Source organism: Ornithodoros turicata, chromosome 1 (genome assembly GCF_037126465.1).
Source record: "Ornithodoros turicata isolate Travis chromosome 1, ASM3712646v1, whole genome shotgun sequence".
Taxonomy (NCBI): domain Eukaryota; kingdom Metazoa; phylum Arthropoda; class Arachnida; order Ixodida; family Argasidae; genus Ornithodoros; species Ornithodoros turicata.
The window spans coordinates 199,738,191-199,757,347 of record NC_088201.1 but is presented as its reverse complement, the minus strand read 5'-3'; the positions used below and the strand labels follow the sequence as shown (position 1 = coordinate 199,757,347).

General features: G+C 48.4%; 1 protein-coding gene across 3 annotated transcripts in view; it reads left to right on the top strand.

The window, feature by feature from the left end:
• Window positions 1-19,157, top strand: part of LOC135378940 (caspase-7-like) — a 314,482-nt gene that overhangs the window by 20,906 nt on the left and 274,419 nt on the right. For all 3 annotated transcript variants that reach the window (XM_064612122.1, XM_064612123.1, XM_064612125.1), the window contains exon 2: window positions 3,282-3,341. In XM_064612122.1, coding sequence (XP_064468192.1) covers window positions 3,323-3,341 — 19 coding nt within the window. In that variant the 5' untranslated portion in view covers window positions 3,282-3,322. The remainder of the gene's footprint in view (window positions 1-3,281; window positions 3,342-19,157) is intronic.

Below are 19,157 nucleotides of genomic sequence, written 5' to 3'. Positions count from 1 at the left end.
GCTGACAAAAAAAAAATCGCCAGGTACCCACTGCTGAAATGTGATGGTGTCCTGAAACTCGTCAGCATGGCCGAGCTTATCTGTGAGTTTGGCCCGTAGAGATTTCAACCCCGTGCACTGGGTGCATCGTCCAAGCATGCACTCTTCCTTGTCGATGGCACAGACCATTAGCTGCAAAAAGTCTCTGTAGTTTTCCTGGATTCCCGCAGCATGAAGCATCATATTCACGTTTTGATTATAAGAGCACACACAGACTGAATGCGTTCCTGGGTCTCCAGCAAGCACGCACCAGGGAGACCTCAAGGATGCAAATGTAGAAAATCCAGCTTCTAGAGTTGGGCTGCTTGACTTCCATATGACAAAGGCTTCCTTCAAGCCCGTAAGCATGAGCCTCTTCTGATGACCCTTGAGAACATCCTTTTGTCCTGGCATGCAGTAGGATATGAAGTCACCTTGGTAAAACTTCTCAATTGATTCCTTTGTCACAAGAGACAACGGAGCCCTTCCTCTCGCTGAAGATGGCTCGTTCATGACGCCCATCGTGTTTTTAATTTCTCGTGCTCGGCGAACAAGACGTTCCGAAGTTCCAAAAAATGCATTGTTTGTTGCATCGACCATGACCATGGGGCCAACGTTAGGATCATGACCTTTCTTGATTGGCTCTGTTCAGCCGAATATTTCTTCCTCAGCTCCTCAAGCAGGGATTCATAATCTTCCGCGGTTATAGGACTGAAGTGGATGCCATCGGTATGCCCAACGAAGTTTCGAGGGCTTTGCTGGCTTTGCACTCTATCCTACTTAGCTTCTCCTGTGCATACTTCTGTCTGTGGGGTAGAGCTCTTTTCCGTCTCAACGGAGTTTCACCAAGAAGTTCCAGTGACTCGTTGAACGACTGCAGTGTGTCCTGATCTGCGATCGCCAGTTCACGACCTGGGCTGGACAGTGACTCCGTCTCACTAGAAGTTTCAGACTGGTGCTTCATGCACAGCGCATGTAACATTTGGGGCACAATCTATCCCCGGGAACTAGCGCAAGCCTTGCTGTGTTCTTTGCTAGCGTTGACGATATTATTTTAGTTCCGCGCACTCTGTTCCTGTGCTGTCCAAGGGGGTCGACGCAACACTTGGATGCCATCTTTAAGGTGTGCCTTCGCACGAAGAGCGCATGGTGGTTCTTGCAAACGGCAGTGATTGAGGAAGAGGCGCGCTTTCCTCGGGCAGAAATAAGGTACTGATGCCCTTCACTTAGTTCAGTGAACTTTGTTGGAGGGGAACTGCACTAATCTCTGCATTCATTGGGACCAAATGAACAAATTGGACTGTCACTCACATTCACTGACGTAGATGGATGCTCCATGGCCACTGTCACAACACAGTGCGCCGGACGGGGCACTGTGGCCGCCGGACGGGGCACGGGGCCGCCGGTGCGCCGGACGGGGCACATGCACATAGAAATTTCGACCAGTTGAAGTCAATGTCGTTTATGTCAGCCGAGTTAGTGAGATTGACTCCATGGACGAAGACAGTGGCGACTGACATGCAGCGAAGCTTGTTTCCTTTCACATATAATGACCCTACCGCAGTGTGTAACCTATAGCCATAGGCCTCCTGTGGCGGCGTCAAGCGGAAACCTGGCAGTCAGTAATCGACTGAGTGTAGACTGATGTAGCCATGATAATTTTTATTACTCCCTGCATTGTACCGAAACATCCACAGAGACATCCGCCGGAGAGTTCACCAGCAAAGCGCCTAGTCGAATTACCCCTTCCCGGCTTTATTACAGGAAGACAATTTCCGAGTCGCGTTAAGAATGTCTACCCACACGCTCAGACAATCTCAAAACCTGCGCGTCTCGGACAAAAAAAAAAACAAGAGCCGGTAGCGTTTGAAGCTGAAGAGGGTGGGCGCGCGGAGCGTGCACCTGCTTGCATCTGGGACAGAGATTTGAAAAATTGTTACAAAAAATAAAAAGTACCCTCGAGATTTTTTTATATTTTGAAGTGGACAGGCTGAGCTTCATTTCAGCGTTGACGGCATGTCTGTATCCGGATGGCAACTTCACCTTTTATTCCTTCGGATATTGGCAATTTTCGAAAATTTGCATATTGCCCGCCATATTTTGCGGCCGTCTCCTTTAACTGAAGGAATGAAATTTTTTCTACACATTAATCATGTCCACATCTATCAGGACATCAAATTTCATACTTGTGCGTGCTTCCAGTGAACGGGGAAGAATGCCAAACATGCGACAAAAACGCAACAGTTACAACCTGTGGCGCGCCTTAAATACACGTTGTCATCGGATTTTTTTCACTTAGAACTAAGGGGCAGTGCTTCCTGATCAGTCTTGAAGTGACAAATAAATAGCTTGGGCCGTTCCCTGCGGAAAAGCCATTCAACGCACCCTACTTTTTGGCCCTCCCGCAGACTTTGACGCCGCCTCGCGTGAAAGCCGCGTGGAATTCGCTGGAATATTTTTCTGACATTCATAATTCCATGATACAAAGTAGTGAAAAAAAAAAAATCAAAGTCTCTGGGGGTCGGGCCACGATTTTGGGACGGTGTGTGTGTGTGTGTATCAGTAGTTCCATCTGAAATCGAAAAATCTAGTACACTTGATGAGTCGAATGAAGGGGAAAAAATATATATGTTGAAGCCATCGGTGGGTTAAGAGAAATAAACGCTTTCGAATTATCTGCGCTGTGCGGTTCGGGAAACACGAGAGGAGGAAAAAACTGCTTCTTAGAGGACGATGTCGTCGCGCGCAGGTTTGAGCCTTCCTACAAGGCTATTTCTTGTGGAATTGTAGTAATTTCTTGGTTTGGCTTTGGACCACCTAAGGCACAATAGGCTCTGCCGACAGAGCACTGCCAATTCAGGAGCCTATTGTGCCCTAGGTGGTGTAAAGTCAGATCAAAATATTACTACAATGCGACAATAACTAGCCTTGTAGGAAGCGCTGAAACCAGCGCGCGACGTTTTTGCCCCTTATTTCCCGAACCGCGCTGCTCCCCCACGGCGTCAGTCGTGCGTTGTCCACCTCAGTGAAGCCGACAACGGTGAGCCCTTTCGCCATCATCACCACCACCACCCACCAACAGCGCAGCGCAGATAATTCCGAAAGCGTTTATTTCTCCTAACTCACCGATGGCTTCAACATATATTTTTTCCCGTTCATTCGAGACATCAAGTGTATCGGATTGTTCGATTTTAGATGGAACTAGCATATGCTCGTGTTCGTCAGGGATGAGCATGCCTTGAGTGATTTCTTCTTTCTGCCAGGTACAAGGGAATACAGCCTGATCAGTTGTGGAACGATCGACATGGAGGACAAGCAAAGTGGTGAGTGCTCCACATCGCTTAAAACCAAAGCAGAAGACATCCTTGTGTTCCTTCTTTGTATATCCCCAATCCAACGAAGCAATCTCACCAATGTGCGGGGCGACTGCAAGAAGCTGTACAGGTACAGCTTCTTTGCGTACATAGCTTGTTTAGGTGCACTGCGTCAGTATAAGTACGACGTATCTGCTCCTTTCTTCGGTGTCTGGCTTGATTCTTGTGTGCACTCTTACACATGCTTTGTAGGTTTTCTTCGTGTATTTTTCCTCTGACGCATGGGCGCCGCTAGGATTTTCTCCAGGGGGGGGAGGAGGGGGGTATGGGTGCCGCGAGTGCAGGGCGGGAGCTGAGGTGTTCGGGCTGGTGCTCAAGGCAGGGGATATTCCTCTAGTTCTGGGTGTCGAATGCGCCCGCAACTATATTGTTTTGGCTCAGTAACCCTATGCTTCGGCATTTTTATGTTTTGTCGTTTCTCGGCAACGCAGTCCCTTGTCCGTGCCAAGGCTCGCTCCTGGTTTTTTGTTTCATACTACGTTTACCGTCACCACTCCTTCTTCCCTTTCCGTCAGCGATGATCTCATTTCTGATGATTTTGCAAAAACGAGAAGACACGGTGAAACAGCAGTGCCCAGTTGTCACAAATTGACAATATCAAGTGGTAGTTTATTTTCAGCAGATATGAACTTCAGTATCAGTATAGACGATAATTCTCTACCCTCACTCCCTAAGTCCCACACGCTTTAAACAGAAACTGTCGGCGCCTTAGCTTTTCTCGCGCAAAAGAGTTGACACCTTTTAACTTTTTCCCCAAATGTGTTGTCGCCACTCACTTTTTCGCGATGAACCGTTAGTCATACAAAACGCGTTTAGCCGGTCCTCAGTCATTGTGGAACCGAGCCAGGTTTTTACCCTCCGCAGGGTGCTGAAAAAACGTTCCACTATACATGTTGTAGCAGGCAAACACCATGAAAGAAAAGTGTGCTGCTCCCAATACGAGCTGACCCCAGATGGACATTGTTCATCGTCGTTAAATGTGTTGGGGAATAAGGGATGAAATGCTTTGTTTGCAAGGTGCTGACCCGTGTTTACCCAGCCTGGCGAATTAGATATCGACGTTCCCACGACAGGATTTATCTGGTGTGTCCTTGGCGGCCGGGATCGTCATAATAATCCGAGACGGACATAGCGTCTGAAGAGACAATAGACAAGGAGGCTAACCATTGTACTAATTTGATAATTGTACTAAAACTGGATACTGCGTACTGTGGGAAACGTAGGTGAAGTAATCCCAAAACGGTAGCGGAGAATGCTGTTTATTGCGTGGCCGTCAGAGCCAGACTGATTAGTCTCATAGCGGCCAAAACCGTCGAAGAATTTCAAAGCTCGCGCCTTGCGATGTGCTGCTGGTGGCGCATCAACTTCGTCTTCTGCTGCGTGTCGCTACAGGGCCCCCCTGCTGGAAACGACGAAGAGCGGTCTGCCCAGGTGACGCGCTTGGTGGAGCTGGTGGAAGCAGCGTAGACAGGCGATGGGCCGGGGAGCGACGAGGCGATAAGGTTAGGATTCTCCAAAAAAGCTGGTTTCAGCCTATCGACGCTGACCGTATCCTGCCTGCCGTTGATGGCTATACGGAAGGTCTTGTCCGATCTCTGAAGTACGGGATAAGGGCCGGAGTAGGGGGGGAAAAGAGATTTCTTGATGGCGTCGGAACGGAGGAGAACGTGGGTGGCGGTGGATAACTCCTGCGGAATGTAGGGCTGAGCTGAAGAGTTTGCACGCGTGGGAACTGGGCGGAGGCTATCGAAGGCATGCCGCAAGCGATCGAGCAGCACGGGAGGCTGGAGTTCTCGTTCTTGTGGTGTGAGGAACTCAGCGGGAAGGCGCAAGGGGCAGCCGTAGACGAGCTGAGCGGAGCTGCAGCTGAGGTCCGGTTTGTAGGCGGCACGGATGCCCAGAAGCACCAGTGGCAAAATGGCTGTCCAGTGAGAGCGGTGATCATGGGCCATCAAGGCGGCTTTCAGATGACGGTGGAGCCTTTCGACCAGGCTATTCGATGCAGGATGATATGATGTTGTTCTGATGCGAGATGCGCCAAGCAGGTTAGTGAAAGCCGTGAATAGCCTGCTTTCGAACTGCGGGCCCCTGTCAGTAGATATACGAGACGGCACTCCAAAACGGGAAATCCAGGTGGAAAGGAAGGTGGAGGCAATGGTCTCAGCTGTGGTGTCCCTGATAGGTGTTGCCTCAGGCCATCGGGTATACCGATCGACGATGGTTAGCAGGTACCGGAAACTGTCGGATGGAGGCAGGGGGCCGACAATGTCAATATGAAGAGAGTCGAAACGGGCGTCTGGCAGGGCAAACTTGCTGAGCGGGGTGATGGTATGCCGCTGTATTTTGCATCGCTGGCATGGAAGGCGGGCTCGGACCCATAAACGGATGTCTGCGTTCATTGAAGGCCAGACATAACGTTCCGCTATGAGCTTCTGAGACGCTCTGGCGCCAGGATGAGAGAGGTCGTGAAGGGCGGCAAAAACTGCGCGGCGGAGCTCTGATGGGACGAACGGTCTGAAACGGCCGGTAGAAGTGTCGCAGCAGAGGCTTAAACCCGTGCCTGGCAGGGGAAAATCTTCAAACTGGAGAGAGGTTGAATGGTTGGTGCGGAGCAGAGGAAGTTCTTCGTCTGCATTCTGCGCGACAGCTAGAGCTTCGGGAGAAATGGATGTTGACGGAGCAGACAGGGGAGCGATGCGGCTGAGGGCATCTGCGGGGCAGTTCTTGCGACCGGGCACGTATTGTATATCTGTGCAGAACTCTGCTAGGAAAGATAAATGCCGAATCTCGCGGGGAGAATAACGGCTACTGGCCGACCGGAAAGCGTAGATGAGCGGTTTGTGATCCGTCAGGATAGTGAAGTTGCGGCCTTCCAGGAAGTGTCGAAAGTGCCGGACTGCAAGATAGGCGGCTAACAGCTCCCGTCCGAATGTACTGTATTTCTGCTCAGTGGGCTTGAGAGCCTTGCTGAAGAAGGAGATTGGGTTCCAGACACCGCTGAGCTCCTGTTGCAGAGCTGCCCCAACCGCTTCGACAGACGCGTCTACCATAAGCGTAGTTGGAGCGCCATGTTTGGGATGGGAAAGGAGCGTCTGCGCAGAAAGGGCGGTCTTGATTTGGGAAAATGCATCCTGAGCCTCTGCGTTCCAAGGAAGAGGGTTGGCGCGGGACTCCCGCTGGCTGAGGAGCGATTCCAGGGGACGGAGGATGGTGGCACAATGCGGAATGAATCGCCGGTAGAAATTCACCAGGCCGAGAAACCTGCGCAGCTGCCGGATGGATTGGGGCTGGGGATAACTGTTAATGGCGGCGACCTTGTTGGCTAGAGGGGCGATTCCGGTGCGAGAGACCAGGTGGCCGAGGAATTCAGTTGACTCAACGCCAAACTCGCACTTCTGAATGTTTACGACAATGCCATGGGCGTCCAGGCGAGTGAAGAGTTGGCGGAGATGGTCTGCGTGCTCCTCGGGGGTCGAGCTTGCGACAAGAATGTCGTCAATGTAAGCAAAGACGAAAGGAAGGCCTCTTGTGACGGAATCGATAAATCGCTGAAACGTCTGCGCCGCGTTGCGTAATCCGAAAGGCATCCTTTGGAATTCAAAAAGGCCGAATGGGGTGGTAATCGCTGTCTTTTTGACGTCTTCGGGTGCGACGGGAATTTGATGATAGGCCTTCATTAAGTCGATTTTGCTGAACAGTGTGGCGCCGTGCAGATTGACCGTAAAATCCTGCAACCGTGGTAGAGGGTAGCGGTCGGGAACTGTGGCGATGTTAAGTGCCCGATAATCGCCACATGGGCGCCAATCTCCGGTTTTCTTTGGCACCATGTGCAATGGAGATGACCAATCACTCGAAGAGGGCCGTGCGACACCGATGGCGAGCATGTGCTCAAACTCGGTGCGTGCGATTTTGAGTTTCTCGGGCGCTAGCCGTCGTGGTCGTGCGAATACGGGTGGTCCAGTAGTGGAGATATGATGGACCACATCATGAGCGACAGGCCTTGACCAATTCGGCGGCTGAGTAAGGGAAGGGAACTCCCTCAGGATGGAGGCATAAGGCGACGTCATGCCAGGAAAGGTAGAAGTGGAGGCCACGACGGGAGACGACGGGGCGCTCTTGACAAAGACTGAAAGGTTTGTTGTCGAGTCGAGAAGTCTCTTGTGTAGAACGTTGACCGTGAGACCGAAGTGTTGCAAGAAATCTGCACCCAGGATCGCTTGACCGACGCCGGCAACTAAGAACAGCCAAGAGAAGCTTCGGCGCAGTCCGAGATTGAGGCGGAGGATCTGCTGTCGGAAGACTGGAATGGTGGTGCTGTTGACTGCGGTGAGATGAAACAGGGCCGGGCGGCGCCTATCAGATGGGGAAGCAGGCAGCACACTGACCTCGGCACCGGTATCGACCAAGGAACGCATCTTGGTCACACGGTCAGTAACGTAGAACAGGCGACTGATGGGAGACGCCGGGAGACTGCTGGTCGCCGTCAGTGCTCCCCTGCCGGGTTTCCCGACCAGCCGCAAGGCCGAGTGCACTTCTCCGCACGAGCTCCGAAACGATGGTGGTACCAACACCAAGGAACTGAGGAATCTTCGGAGCGCGGAGAAGACGAGCGGCGGCGGGTGCGAGAGGTCCGTCCTCGGAAGCGGCGGCGGTGCGGGGAATGTTGGCGGCGGGTTGTACGATCAGCAGAAAGAGCGTCGATGCACTCGCGGAGGTGGGAAATGTCGGCTGACAAGGAATCAAGGCGCGCGTGCACGGGGTCGTGGCGAGAACGGTCAGCATCGCAGCGGGATTCCAAGGGGTCGGATGAGGGCTGGGAGAGTGACGCGACGCCTCGGCCGACCACTTCCATGATTTTGTCGGCTTGCTGAGCAAGATCGTGAATGGGGAGACTTGACGCTGCGGCCAGAATCATCTGGGCTTGCGGGGGAAGGCGTTGCAAAAACAGCTCCCGCAGCAAATGGGCGTCGAATGTCGGGGCACGATCGCCGAGCAAAGACTCCATGGACCGTAGCAGCTGGGACGGTCGGCGGTCACCGAGCTCCTCTGCGTTGAGCAATTGCTGGAGCCGCTTACGCTCAGTGAGAGAGGTACGATCTAGGATGGCAGTCTTCAGGTTGGTGAACGGATTCTCGTGCGGCGGGGCTTGGAGCACGTCAGCAACCTCAATAGCAATTTCTGGCGGTAGCGCTGCAACAATGTGCCGGTACTTGGTGAGCTCTGAGGAAATGCCGGAGAGCTGAAATTGCGTCTCAGCTTGGATGAACCATATGCTGGGGTTCTTGTGCCAGAAGGGAGGCAAACGGACAGCGACGTAGCTCATCGTGGTAGGGTGCTGGCCAGATGCGGTGCTGGCCCCTGCGTCACCAAGCATGTTGATGCTGACGGCGGCAGTTCGTGGTTCGGGTCACCAGTGTGGGAAACGTAGGTGAAGTAATCCCAAAACGGTAGCGGAGAATGCTGTTTATTGGGTGGCCGTCAGAGCCAGACTGATTAGTCTCATGGCGGCCAAAACCGTCGAAGAATTTCAAAGCTCGCGCCTTGCGATGTGCTGCTGGTGGCGCATCAACTTCGTCTTCTGCTGCGTGTCGCTACAGTACTCAGGAAGATAAATATCCTCAGTCAGCATAATGTACTGCAGGCCATGCCACTCACCTGTAACTGCTCACATGAAAAGCGAGTCATATTAACGAGGAACAAAAAGTTCGTTACCCACCGCACCAAGCTAACCACGTAAAAAAAGGAAACGAAAGAATGTGTGATTGTGTTCAAACGACCATGTTAGGGCAGGGCCACTTGCCTCTGCCATCTGACAATCAGCACAAGTTGCGTCGAGCGAACTTGCAGCAGGTGGATTTGTACAAGTTGGACTTACAGGGGGATGATGCCCAACAGGCGATCGACTTCTAGATCTTAATAAGTCTCTTACCTGCCTTGCCGTAGCTCGCGGAGTGTCTCGCCTGCCCTTCATAGGCCGGCTGGAGAACCCGCAGGCCCAAGGGTGGACCGAGGGAACGCGATAACGGTGCAGGATTATTTCAGAACTAAGCCTAGTTTACAGCTTGAGCGATAGAAAGCGACATCCGTGCTTAGCGCGAGCAAGCAGGATTTGATTTGGTCTCGTACTGTTCTGATGTTAAACTGACAGTTCTGGTATATTTGTGGCTGTGTCTTCTCTTGTTATATAGTTACGTTTAAATTTATTTGATAAGCGCTATAGAAACACGTACGTCACGGTTGGAAATAGTAGGCCGGGACTACGCGCTGAGTCATCGGCCCGGGCAGGACTCTATTCACTGGGCCATTGGGCCGGGCCGAATGAGAACATGACAGTCTCAGCCCGGGCCGTGCCATTCTTCGATGCGCCCGGGTTGGGCCCGGAAATGCCGGCCCGTGCATGGCCCTCTATTCTGCGGCCGAAGCTTTCGGTAATATCGCCATGCATTGTAACAGGAACAGAATCGGCCAGTCAACGTGACCAAACACACAAATTATACACAACTCTCGACAAACAAAACTTTACAAAGCGGTTACGAAGTCACTGCAGGAAGTTGTAGCAGCTGCGACAGGAGCAGTGTAGATCAGATTTCAGATGCGTGCGCAACAGAAGGTAGAACAGTGCTGGGACGGTTATAATAGCACTGTTATGTGATTTTGAGCTCCATCTCTTGTATTATACGCTCCACAATGCTATTAATGCAACAAATACGGCTCCTAGCGAGACATATTTTAAAAAAATCCATACGTCATCTTCATTGGCAGATGATATCTTGTCATTGCGGCTTATCCATTCGTCATTTTGACGTGAACGTCAGTAGTATACATTCGAGCCCCACAACAACCACTTTTTTCTAATCCAGTTGTAGGAATTTCTAATCCACCAGCCATTTCTAATCCACGTCAAGCCAGGTCTAATCCAGGCTTCACCCCTTCATGGTGATCCATCTAATTCCTATGTCATTGGCTGCCCTTCATTGCCACATTTTCTCACTCGCTCATAAACACCAAAATTATCTATTCTATTCAATTCTAAGTCAGTTCATAGGCTTCCAAATTGCTCTTTTTTCTAATCCAGTTCTAGGAATTTCTAATCCACCACCCAATTCTAATCTAGGTCAAGCCACTTCTAAGTCCTGTGGTTGGTTGGTCACAGCTCCATTCTTTGACGCTGATTGACCGATCCAGGCTCCACCCCTTCATGGTGATCCATCTAATTTCTAAGTGATTGGCTACCCTTTCATTGCCACAACATCTGCTCACTCGCTCGTAGACATCAAAATGATCTATTCTATTCAATTCTAAGTCATCAGCTTCCAAATCGATCACCTGTCTATAGGTCCGGGGGGTGGTCACTTCGATTCATTTCTAAAACCTAGTGATTGGCTAGTGATTGACCTATTGGTTGCCTCTCATACATGCTCGATAGACTCATTTGTCATTTCCACTCTCTAGTTACTCGGTCACACGCTTTCAACTGCATATTGCTTCATAATTTCAACCACAACATAGACAGCCGCTCGTGGGTCAATTCCATTCATTTCTGGGCCAGCTCACAAGCCCCCCCCATATTGCATATTGGCTTGGGACGCTTTCTAGTTAAGCCAGGACAACGCTTGGGAACAGTAAGGACATAGAAAAACACGGGAAATAGTTTTCAACATTTATTAGACACATCATGGCATTCTCAGAGATTGTAGTTCTCTCTGGGGCACTTCCAGCACACTGGACATTTCCACCCCGCATCCATGGCGTTTTTCACATAAGTACCTTGTGGATCACCCAAGCGTTCGTCCTTCTCCATCCACGGCGCAGTCCCAGACCGCACGCGAGAACAGCATGTCACAGAAGTATCAGTTCTCTTCCTGCACATCTTCTGGAGCGAAAAAAGAACATTATGAGCTTCGCTATTTGCATCATCCATTTAAACTTTCCGTAAGGGTAGGATTCGATGTCATTGCAGACGTATCTCTTGTCGTCGTAGGCCATCAGACTTCTTTTGACGTTTCTGATGGTGTACATGCACTGTTTCTTTTTAACGATTGATACTTGTTCATTCGATACGGTCGTGTGATTGAACAAGGTATTGTAGTATGTCTCATGGAGGAGGTGCTTGCGTACAATATTCTTTTTGACCCCTTTAGCTCTTGCAATTTGCTTTCCTCCAGCTAATTTGACGGAATACATTTTAGCTTTCAAGCATATTACTTCTTCGGTAGGTAAACTACTAGTTTCGCTTTTGAAAGCCCCAAGTCTCCCATGATTCTTTTCACCGTACAGTGGATGATCCCGGTCGAAGGCAGACAAATCTAAGTGGTCGTCGGCGATCGCTCGTAACTGATCTTCGTAGTCCTTGCAGAATAGGCCGAGGATCAGAGAATCCGTGTCAAAGTAACAGGCAATCACTGGACAAGTGAGCTTACTCAGCAAGGTTTCGTAGTAGAATGAGTACATGGTTAATTTACTCAGTTCCAAAATCGTAAACCCAATCTGGAGTGGGAAATCGCATCGCACTTTTCTTTTGCACATTTCGTACATGACACAATCCGGGGACAAAATTTCCATCCTCACGCATTCCGCCCGACTCCCGAGGCGACTCGCCGTCTCCTCATCGAAGGCTACTCGAATGTCCCGCATGTTAAATTTATTTAAAAGCTTTCTTCCGAATACCGCATTATTTGAGAGTTCATAGAAATTTTTTTCGAACGTCGTGCTCGAGGCAACGCGTCTGGCAACATTGTCCTCGATGTAGGGACGCAGGAATGGTGCCTGGCGAAATTTTAGAATTCTGTGAATTTTCGTCACTCTCATACCCAATCTACAATAGAGTGCGAGCAGCGCATAATGAACGACGTACTCGACCTTGTCCTTGCACGTGAGCAGCAGCTTTTTGCTGTTAGCTGGCTGATACATTAATTCTTCGAGAAGCCCTTGCTGGAATGGCGAGAGCCAATCCTTCGGGACGACCATCTTCTCAGGAGCCAGGGGAAAGTACCGTGTCAGTGCGTGGATAGATTTTGGATACTCAAACTCACATACATACACGTAGCCAACGTCTGAATCAGTGGGGTGACGCATAAAATCCACGGAGCTAAAATCCTCGACCCATGGCTAGTTCCATTTCAAATCGAACAATCCGGTACACTTGATGTCTCGAATGAACGGGGAAAAAATATATGTTGAAGCCATCGGTGAGTTAGGAGAAATAAACGGTCTCCGAATTCTCTGCGCTGCGCGGTTCGGGAAGTAGGAGAGGAGGAAAAAACTGCCTCTCATAAGACGATGTCGTCGCGCGCGGGTTTGAGCGTTTGCTACAAGGCTATTTCTTGTCGCATTATAGAAATTTCTTGATCTGGCTTTAGGCAACTTAGGCACAATAGGATCGTGCGTTGGAAGTGCTGTCTCCGTTTTTGTTTGCCTACAAAAAAATATCAAAGTTGACTCAAAGTGCCGAAAAGCACCATATTCACTGCAACTTTTCGGACGATGTACAAAACGGATAAGATTGAGCTTTATGCCGTTTAATTTGTCATTCATGTGGCTATCGAATGATGTATAATTTGTTGCTCTACTCTGTCAGGAACGTAAGCGATACCTCTTTCAGTAACACCATATCACTGAAAAATGACGAATTTCGGAAGCCTTTATCTAAAAAACCCCACCAAAAACTTGCCTCTAAAATTTTATATGTTGTAGGTAGTTCCTTAGACTATGCACAGAAGAAAAATCAAAAGTCGGACTTTATCGGTAGGCGCACTGTGAATTTTTTGCCAGGCCTATACGCAGAGCGCATTCAAGCCTTGGCACCGTGTCCCGCGTGTTGCAAAATCGAATTTTCCAAAGGGACTTTCAACTTCTGTCTTCACATAAAAAGTAACTGCTATCATTTGAAACCGTTCTGAGCGCTTGCGTTCATAATAGTGTTGTAATTGCTGAATGTAGATTGTGGAGCAAACATATGTGCTCACATTTTTTGCGGGATGACACACATGCATTGCAAGTGCTGGGAGCCCATCAAGAACAGAATGCCTTAGAATACTTTTGCGTCTTTATAAGAGGTATATTTGTCCACGGTTATCATATCGAAGCATATTTACAGTACACAGAATAACAAGAACTTGACAGCGAAGAAGACAAGGTGACGAAGGTAAGAAGGTAACGTAAGTTATGCAGAGCATTCTGGGTGGATGAGAGTGCTCGTGTCACGAACTGCTTTATGCCGTTGTGGAAGCCACATTCCTTTATGTTACTTTTGATGGCAGGTTCTTGTTAGATTTTCTTTCAAATGTGGGCAACATTGCTGCGTGTTGTGATTCAGCCACCTTTGCTGTGAAGTACTTGAAGCAGCTTCTGCATAGTTGACCCACTTCTGTTACGCCTTCGGCTTGATCTGCTGGAACCACAGTCTTTATGGCAGCTACGCCGATCTCCGAAGCAAAGCGAAAATCCTTTGTCTATAGCACTTTTTCTTGTGTATGAGGCGGTAGTCAGCGAAATCCACACGATCAGCACTGTACAACGAAGAGGTCATTGAGGTAGGTGTGATACCAGGACGACACACTACAGTAATGCAGATATCGTCGCACACTTTGTATAAGGGCACTCCATGCACTTCTGTAGTCGAGAAGTGAGTGAAGCGTCTTCTGTGTGTAGGCGAAACTTTGCGCAAGGTGTCTTCAGGGAGTAAATGCGATCAGGACCTTCCAATGGTCGCAGCATGTCGAACCGAATGACATATTGGACAGCGGCGCCGGTCGGGCTGTTTCGGCAAGGTTCACAAAACGCACCATGAATTAGCCTTGAGTGTGTGCGTATGACACTACAACATTTTCCTCAGTGCAATTTCCCCCCTCCGAGGTCATGAGGCCGTAGGAAAGGAAATGTTTCAAAGAATACTGGAAGTCACTGCGTCCCTCCTGCCATAATGCGTACAGTAAATATGCTTGTTTAGAATAGCCCTGAACAGATATGCCTCTTACAAAGATGTAAAATCATTATGTTCTTCCCTTGCTCCCAGCACTTGCAATACATGTGTGACATCCCGCAAAAAATGCGAGCACATCTGGTTGCTCCGCAATCTAGATTCAGCGATTACACCATTGTTATGAACGCAAACGCTCAGAACCTTGAAAAGGAAACCTTGAAACCTCAGAATGGTTTCAAATGACAGCAATTACTTTTTATACGAAGACAGAGGTTGAAAGTTCCTTTGGAAAATTCGATTTTGCGACACGCGGGACACGGTGCCTCCGCTTGAATGCGCTCCGCGTATAGGGCTGGCAAAAAATTCACAGTGCGCCTACCGATCAAGTCCGAATTTTGATTTTGATTCTGTGTATAGTCTAAGGAACTATCTACAACATATAAAATTTTCGAGGTAAGTTCTTGGTGGGTTTTTTTTAGATAAAGGCTTCCGAAATTCGTCATTTTTCGGTGGTATGGTGCTACTAAAAGAGGTATCGCTTACGTTCCTTACAGAGTAGAGCAACAAATTATACATCATTCGATAGCCCTATGAATGACAAATTAAACGGCATAAAGCTCAGTCTTATCCGTTTTGTACATCGTCCGCAAAGCTGCAGTGAATATGGTGTTTTTCGGCACTTTGAGTCAACTTTCATATTTTTTGCAGACAAACAAAAACCGGTACAACACTGCCAACGAAGGATCCTATTGTGCCCTAAGTGGTCTAAAGCCAGATCAAGAAATTACTATAATGCGAGAAGAAGTGGCCTTGTAACGAACGCTCAAACCCGCTCGCGACGACGTCGCCTTATGAGAGGCAGTTTTTTCCTCCTCTCCTATTTCCCGAACCGCGCAGCGCAGAGAATTCGGAAAGCGTTTATTTCTCCTAACTCACCGATGGCTTCAACATATATTTTTTTCCCGTTCATTCGAGACATCAAGTGTACCGGATTGTTCGATTTGAGATGGAACTAGCCCCATTCGAAATCACCAACTGGGAGGTGCTTTATCATACTGAATCCGTAAAGATTGTTGCAATCTATGTATGATATGTACACCTCCTCTTTATCGGGATCATAGCCACTACACAGAGGGTTATTGGCACGTAAATGACGCCTGCTCGCCTGACAGAGCCCATCTCTAACGCCCGATTCGATGGTTCTGTACATGTCCTCGTCGACGATTAACTCCAATTTTGCCTGCGTGTAATTTGGAGCGCATTGCCACGAATAGGATGCTAGAAAAACACAATGAAGCAATTCCAATCCACGTGCGCTGTAGCACAGACGTCGCAAGTGCTGCATCACGTCAGCATGTAATAGGGCATCCGTTTTCAGGTACAACGCATTATAATCCCGTAAACTCGAGCACCCAAAATGTTCAAATACATGCAGAGCGTACTGGTAGTCTTCGTCACTTATATCTTCCGCAGTTAGATTGTTTCGAAAGGCGGATTTTTCTGGCAAGGTCAATTCATCGTACACTGCGAAAGAACTAATATAGCTGTACGGGAATACACCTTTACGAAGCAAAATTTCGTAGTCATTTCCAAATGCCTGCTTAAGGCATTGGAACGCCTCTGCGCCCCCCATGCATTTGACAGTTTCCACAGGCTCCCCCAGCGACGAATTCAGGTACTGCATGGTATCTCTGAAGAGGAAGGTGCCAATTTCAAACGAACGAATTTTTTCCATGGAGCTGGCTACAATGAAGGGAGGTCGCTTCCACCCGAGAATGTGAAATTCCCACAGCAGCCCAGCCAAATCGTAGGACAAATTGTGTACCATGATCGGCAATTTCTCCCTCGTCGTGCACGCGACGTTACAGGGGTTACACAATGTCGCGATATAATTTGTCTCGCCCGCACTACAATGCTTCGAATGATCATGATGCCGGACACGGGGTAGACCTTCGGTAAACTCTTGTTTACAGTACGTACAGTGGGTAGCAGCTCTGTGCTCAGCGCATTCCTCATCATTCAGCACCATTGCGGCGGAGCAAGCGTTCAGGGCGATCATCTGATCTCGCATTTCCATGAGCGCCTTCACACACTGCTTTGCCGCATCTTCCCCATAGTGCGTCCTGATGCGCAACACCCTTGAGTCGTGGGTACGCACGAGCACGGCACAAAAGCTAGAGGTGATGTGACGCTGCATGCCATCACTACTGGGCGCAAGTACGCTCTCCGCGTCCAGCGCGACAACGTAGTTGTACTGTTGCATGTACTGTATTTTAGTAAATTCTACAAAGTTTTCTCCGGGTTCACAAAATTATAATAGGATTTCGTTCACGTCCGCGCAAAGGCGTCGATGTTTCGCCATGCTCTTTTCCTCATTAAAAGAGCGAGTGCAACGTTCGCATACGAAACGCGTGTTCTTTCTCGTCAACAAACGCTCGAGGGACTTAATTCCGAAAAAATGCTCATCAACCTCCAATAAGTGAATTTTCTTTTCGCTTTCCAGTTTTGGGGGTCGCGACACGTGCACTCCCTGATCGACGTACGCGTACACGTACACAGATATCCTATTTTTCTCTTCGAACTCGTCCAGATCAGCGAATGAAACAGGGAAGTGACTAGGCCACCAGTACTCTGTTGCATAATTTTCATATTTTTTCCATCGGTTCCTTTCCTGTGGGTGCAAGAGGGCGAGCGTATTGTATTTAAAGCACTCGCCCTCCTTACGCTCTGGTAAAGGGACATTTGTTAGGACATTCCTACGACTAGCCAAATTAGTGGGAAGTACCCCATTGCACCCGAATTTTTTAGTTTTCACAGAGGAAATACACATTTGAACTTTTTGGACGTCAGTGGATACAAACCCACTACCCTCGCGCTGGTAATTATCAATGCGCCCGGTGGACTCCTGAATCACATCCATCAAAGTATTTGCGATAGCTCCGTCGCTGTGGACTTCGCGAGCAAGCGCCATGAAATGAGGTATGTGTGCGGTTACATCCCCTGACGTGAGCATGCAATGTGGCAGGTGAAATGTCTGGAGAAGATGGTGAATTCTCTTCCAATGGCTCATCATCCCCGATATCATGAGGATCAAAAAAGCAGAACACGCATCTAGGCACTAAAAAAAAAGAAGAAACACTAAGAAATCGTGCACCACAGAGCGTGGATGAAAAATACTTACTTTTGAAGCGAGCTCCGCACACTCCCGAAGCATTGCGAAGACTGCTGCCTCTTTACACATCCTCCCCACTTATATAGCGGCGACCTCGCTGCATGCCCCAACATGCACGGGTGCGAGGAGTCGTCATAGCCTAAAAATAACTTGCTCTGCATGTTCAAGGTCGCAGCTTGCCCTTGGCTTCACGTAATGCTCTGTCCGCCTACACCATTGCCGCACCTGAGCGCAAAGTTCGCTCTCATCACATGTCATTCCGATATGCAAGTTGCTTTCATGATCAGGCACACAACCATCCCATTTTGACTGTGGAATTTCAATAATATTACTTAAAAGAAACAAATTGCAGTGAAATGCTGATTCATCTCAGACAGGAATTTCTACCCTCAGTGTTAAACCCTCAGATACCAGCATTTCTGCTCAAATAGCAAAATAGCTATGACTTCAAAAATTAAACACATGCTAAACAAACTACCATCAACTGCTATCAGATAATTATTGCATAATGCTAAATACTCAATTGCATTGCCCCTGCGTGAAGAAAGCACAGGACAAGGGTACACAAATTCACTTAAGCGATGAGGGAAAAGGCTTAAGGCCTCAGGAATAAGCGCAGAGTCACCACACAACGCTACGCGGCTAGCACGAGATAACAACAAGATACTAGCGGCGGGTAAAATCATAACACTGCTAAACAAGCCCCAACATGCCATGATGACGTCACAAACCAGGAAAAAAGCACACACACGCACGCGCGCACACAGCAGCTCAGGAATGCACAAGGAGAGGTGCTTTATTGGAATTTCTACTCCTGGCTCAGACACCAACATTTCTCCTCAAATACCCATAACTGCAAGATTAAGCACTGCTTAGTTCATCGAGCACCCAACAAAATCTAACAAACAAAAAACAAACAAACCCACTTTCCGTAATAGAACACCATTCAGCTTTACCAAGTGATTTTCTACTGCTTTAGCAGTGAAAGAAGAAAAGAGCCATGGAAAATTACACGTACTTTTGCTTGAATAGCTATAAGATTAAAAAAAAACCGAAGCACATGCTGTTACAAAGGCACTCATTTCTGCTATCAGATAATTATTGCATAATGCAACATATAATTAATGCAACATACACAGTCGCGTTGTCCCTGTGTAAAGAAAGCATAGGACAAGGGTACACAAATCGAATTGGGAAAATCACTTCTACTCGCGTAGCATAATACGATATACGCTGATTTTTTTACGGGCGAAAATTGCAATAAGAAGCCACTGCTATGCAAGTGCAACAACTCTTATTTTTAAACCAACATTTCATGCAATACCACATAAAGTTATCACTCGAGTCACACGAAAAGGCATACACAATGTACTTACTGGTTAAGTGGGGTCACAGTTGCACACACACACACACACACACACAACACAGACACAACGAGCGATTGTGAAAAATAAGAAATTACATGCACTTCTGCTCGAATAGCAGTGTCAAGCATGACAAAACACATTTTCTACCATCAGAAAATTATTAAACAGAATAATACAATATTCGCAAAAATTAAGCTTGCGTGGCAAACACACAACCTGAGGAACACACCTATTCACATCTGCTTTCTGAATTTGTTATACAGGCGTGAGCGATTCGATAAGAATATAAAGCACGGTGCTTGGAG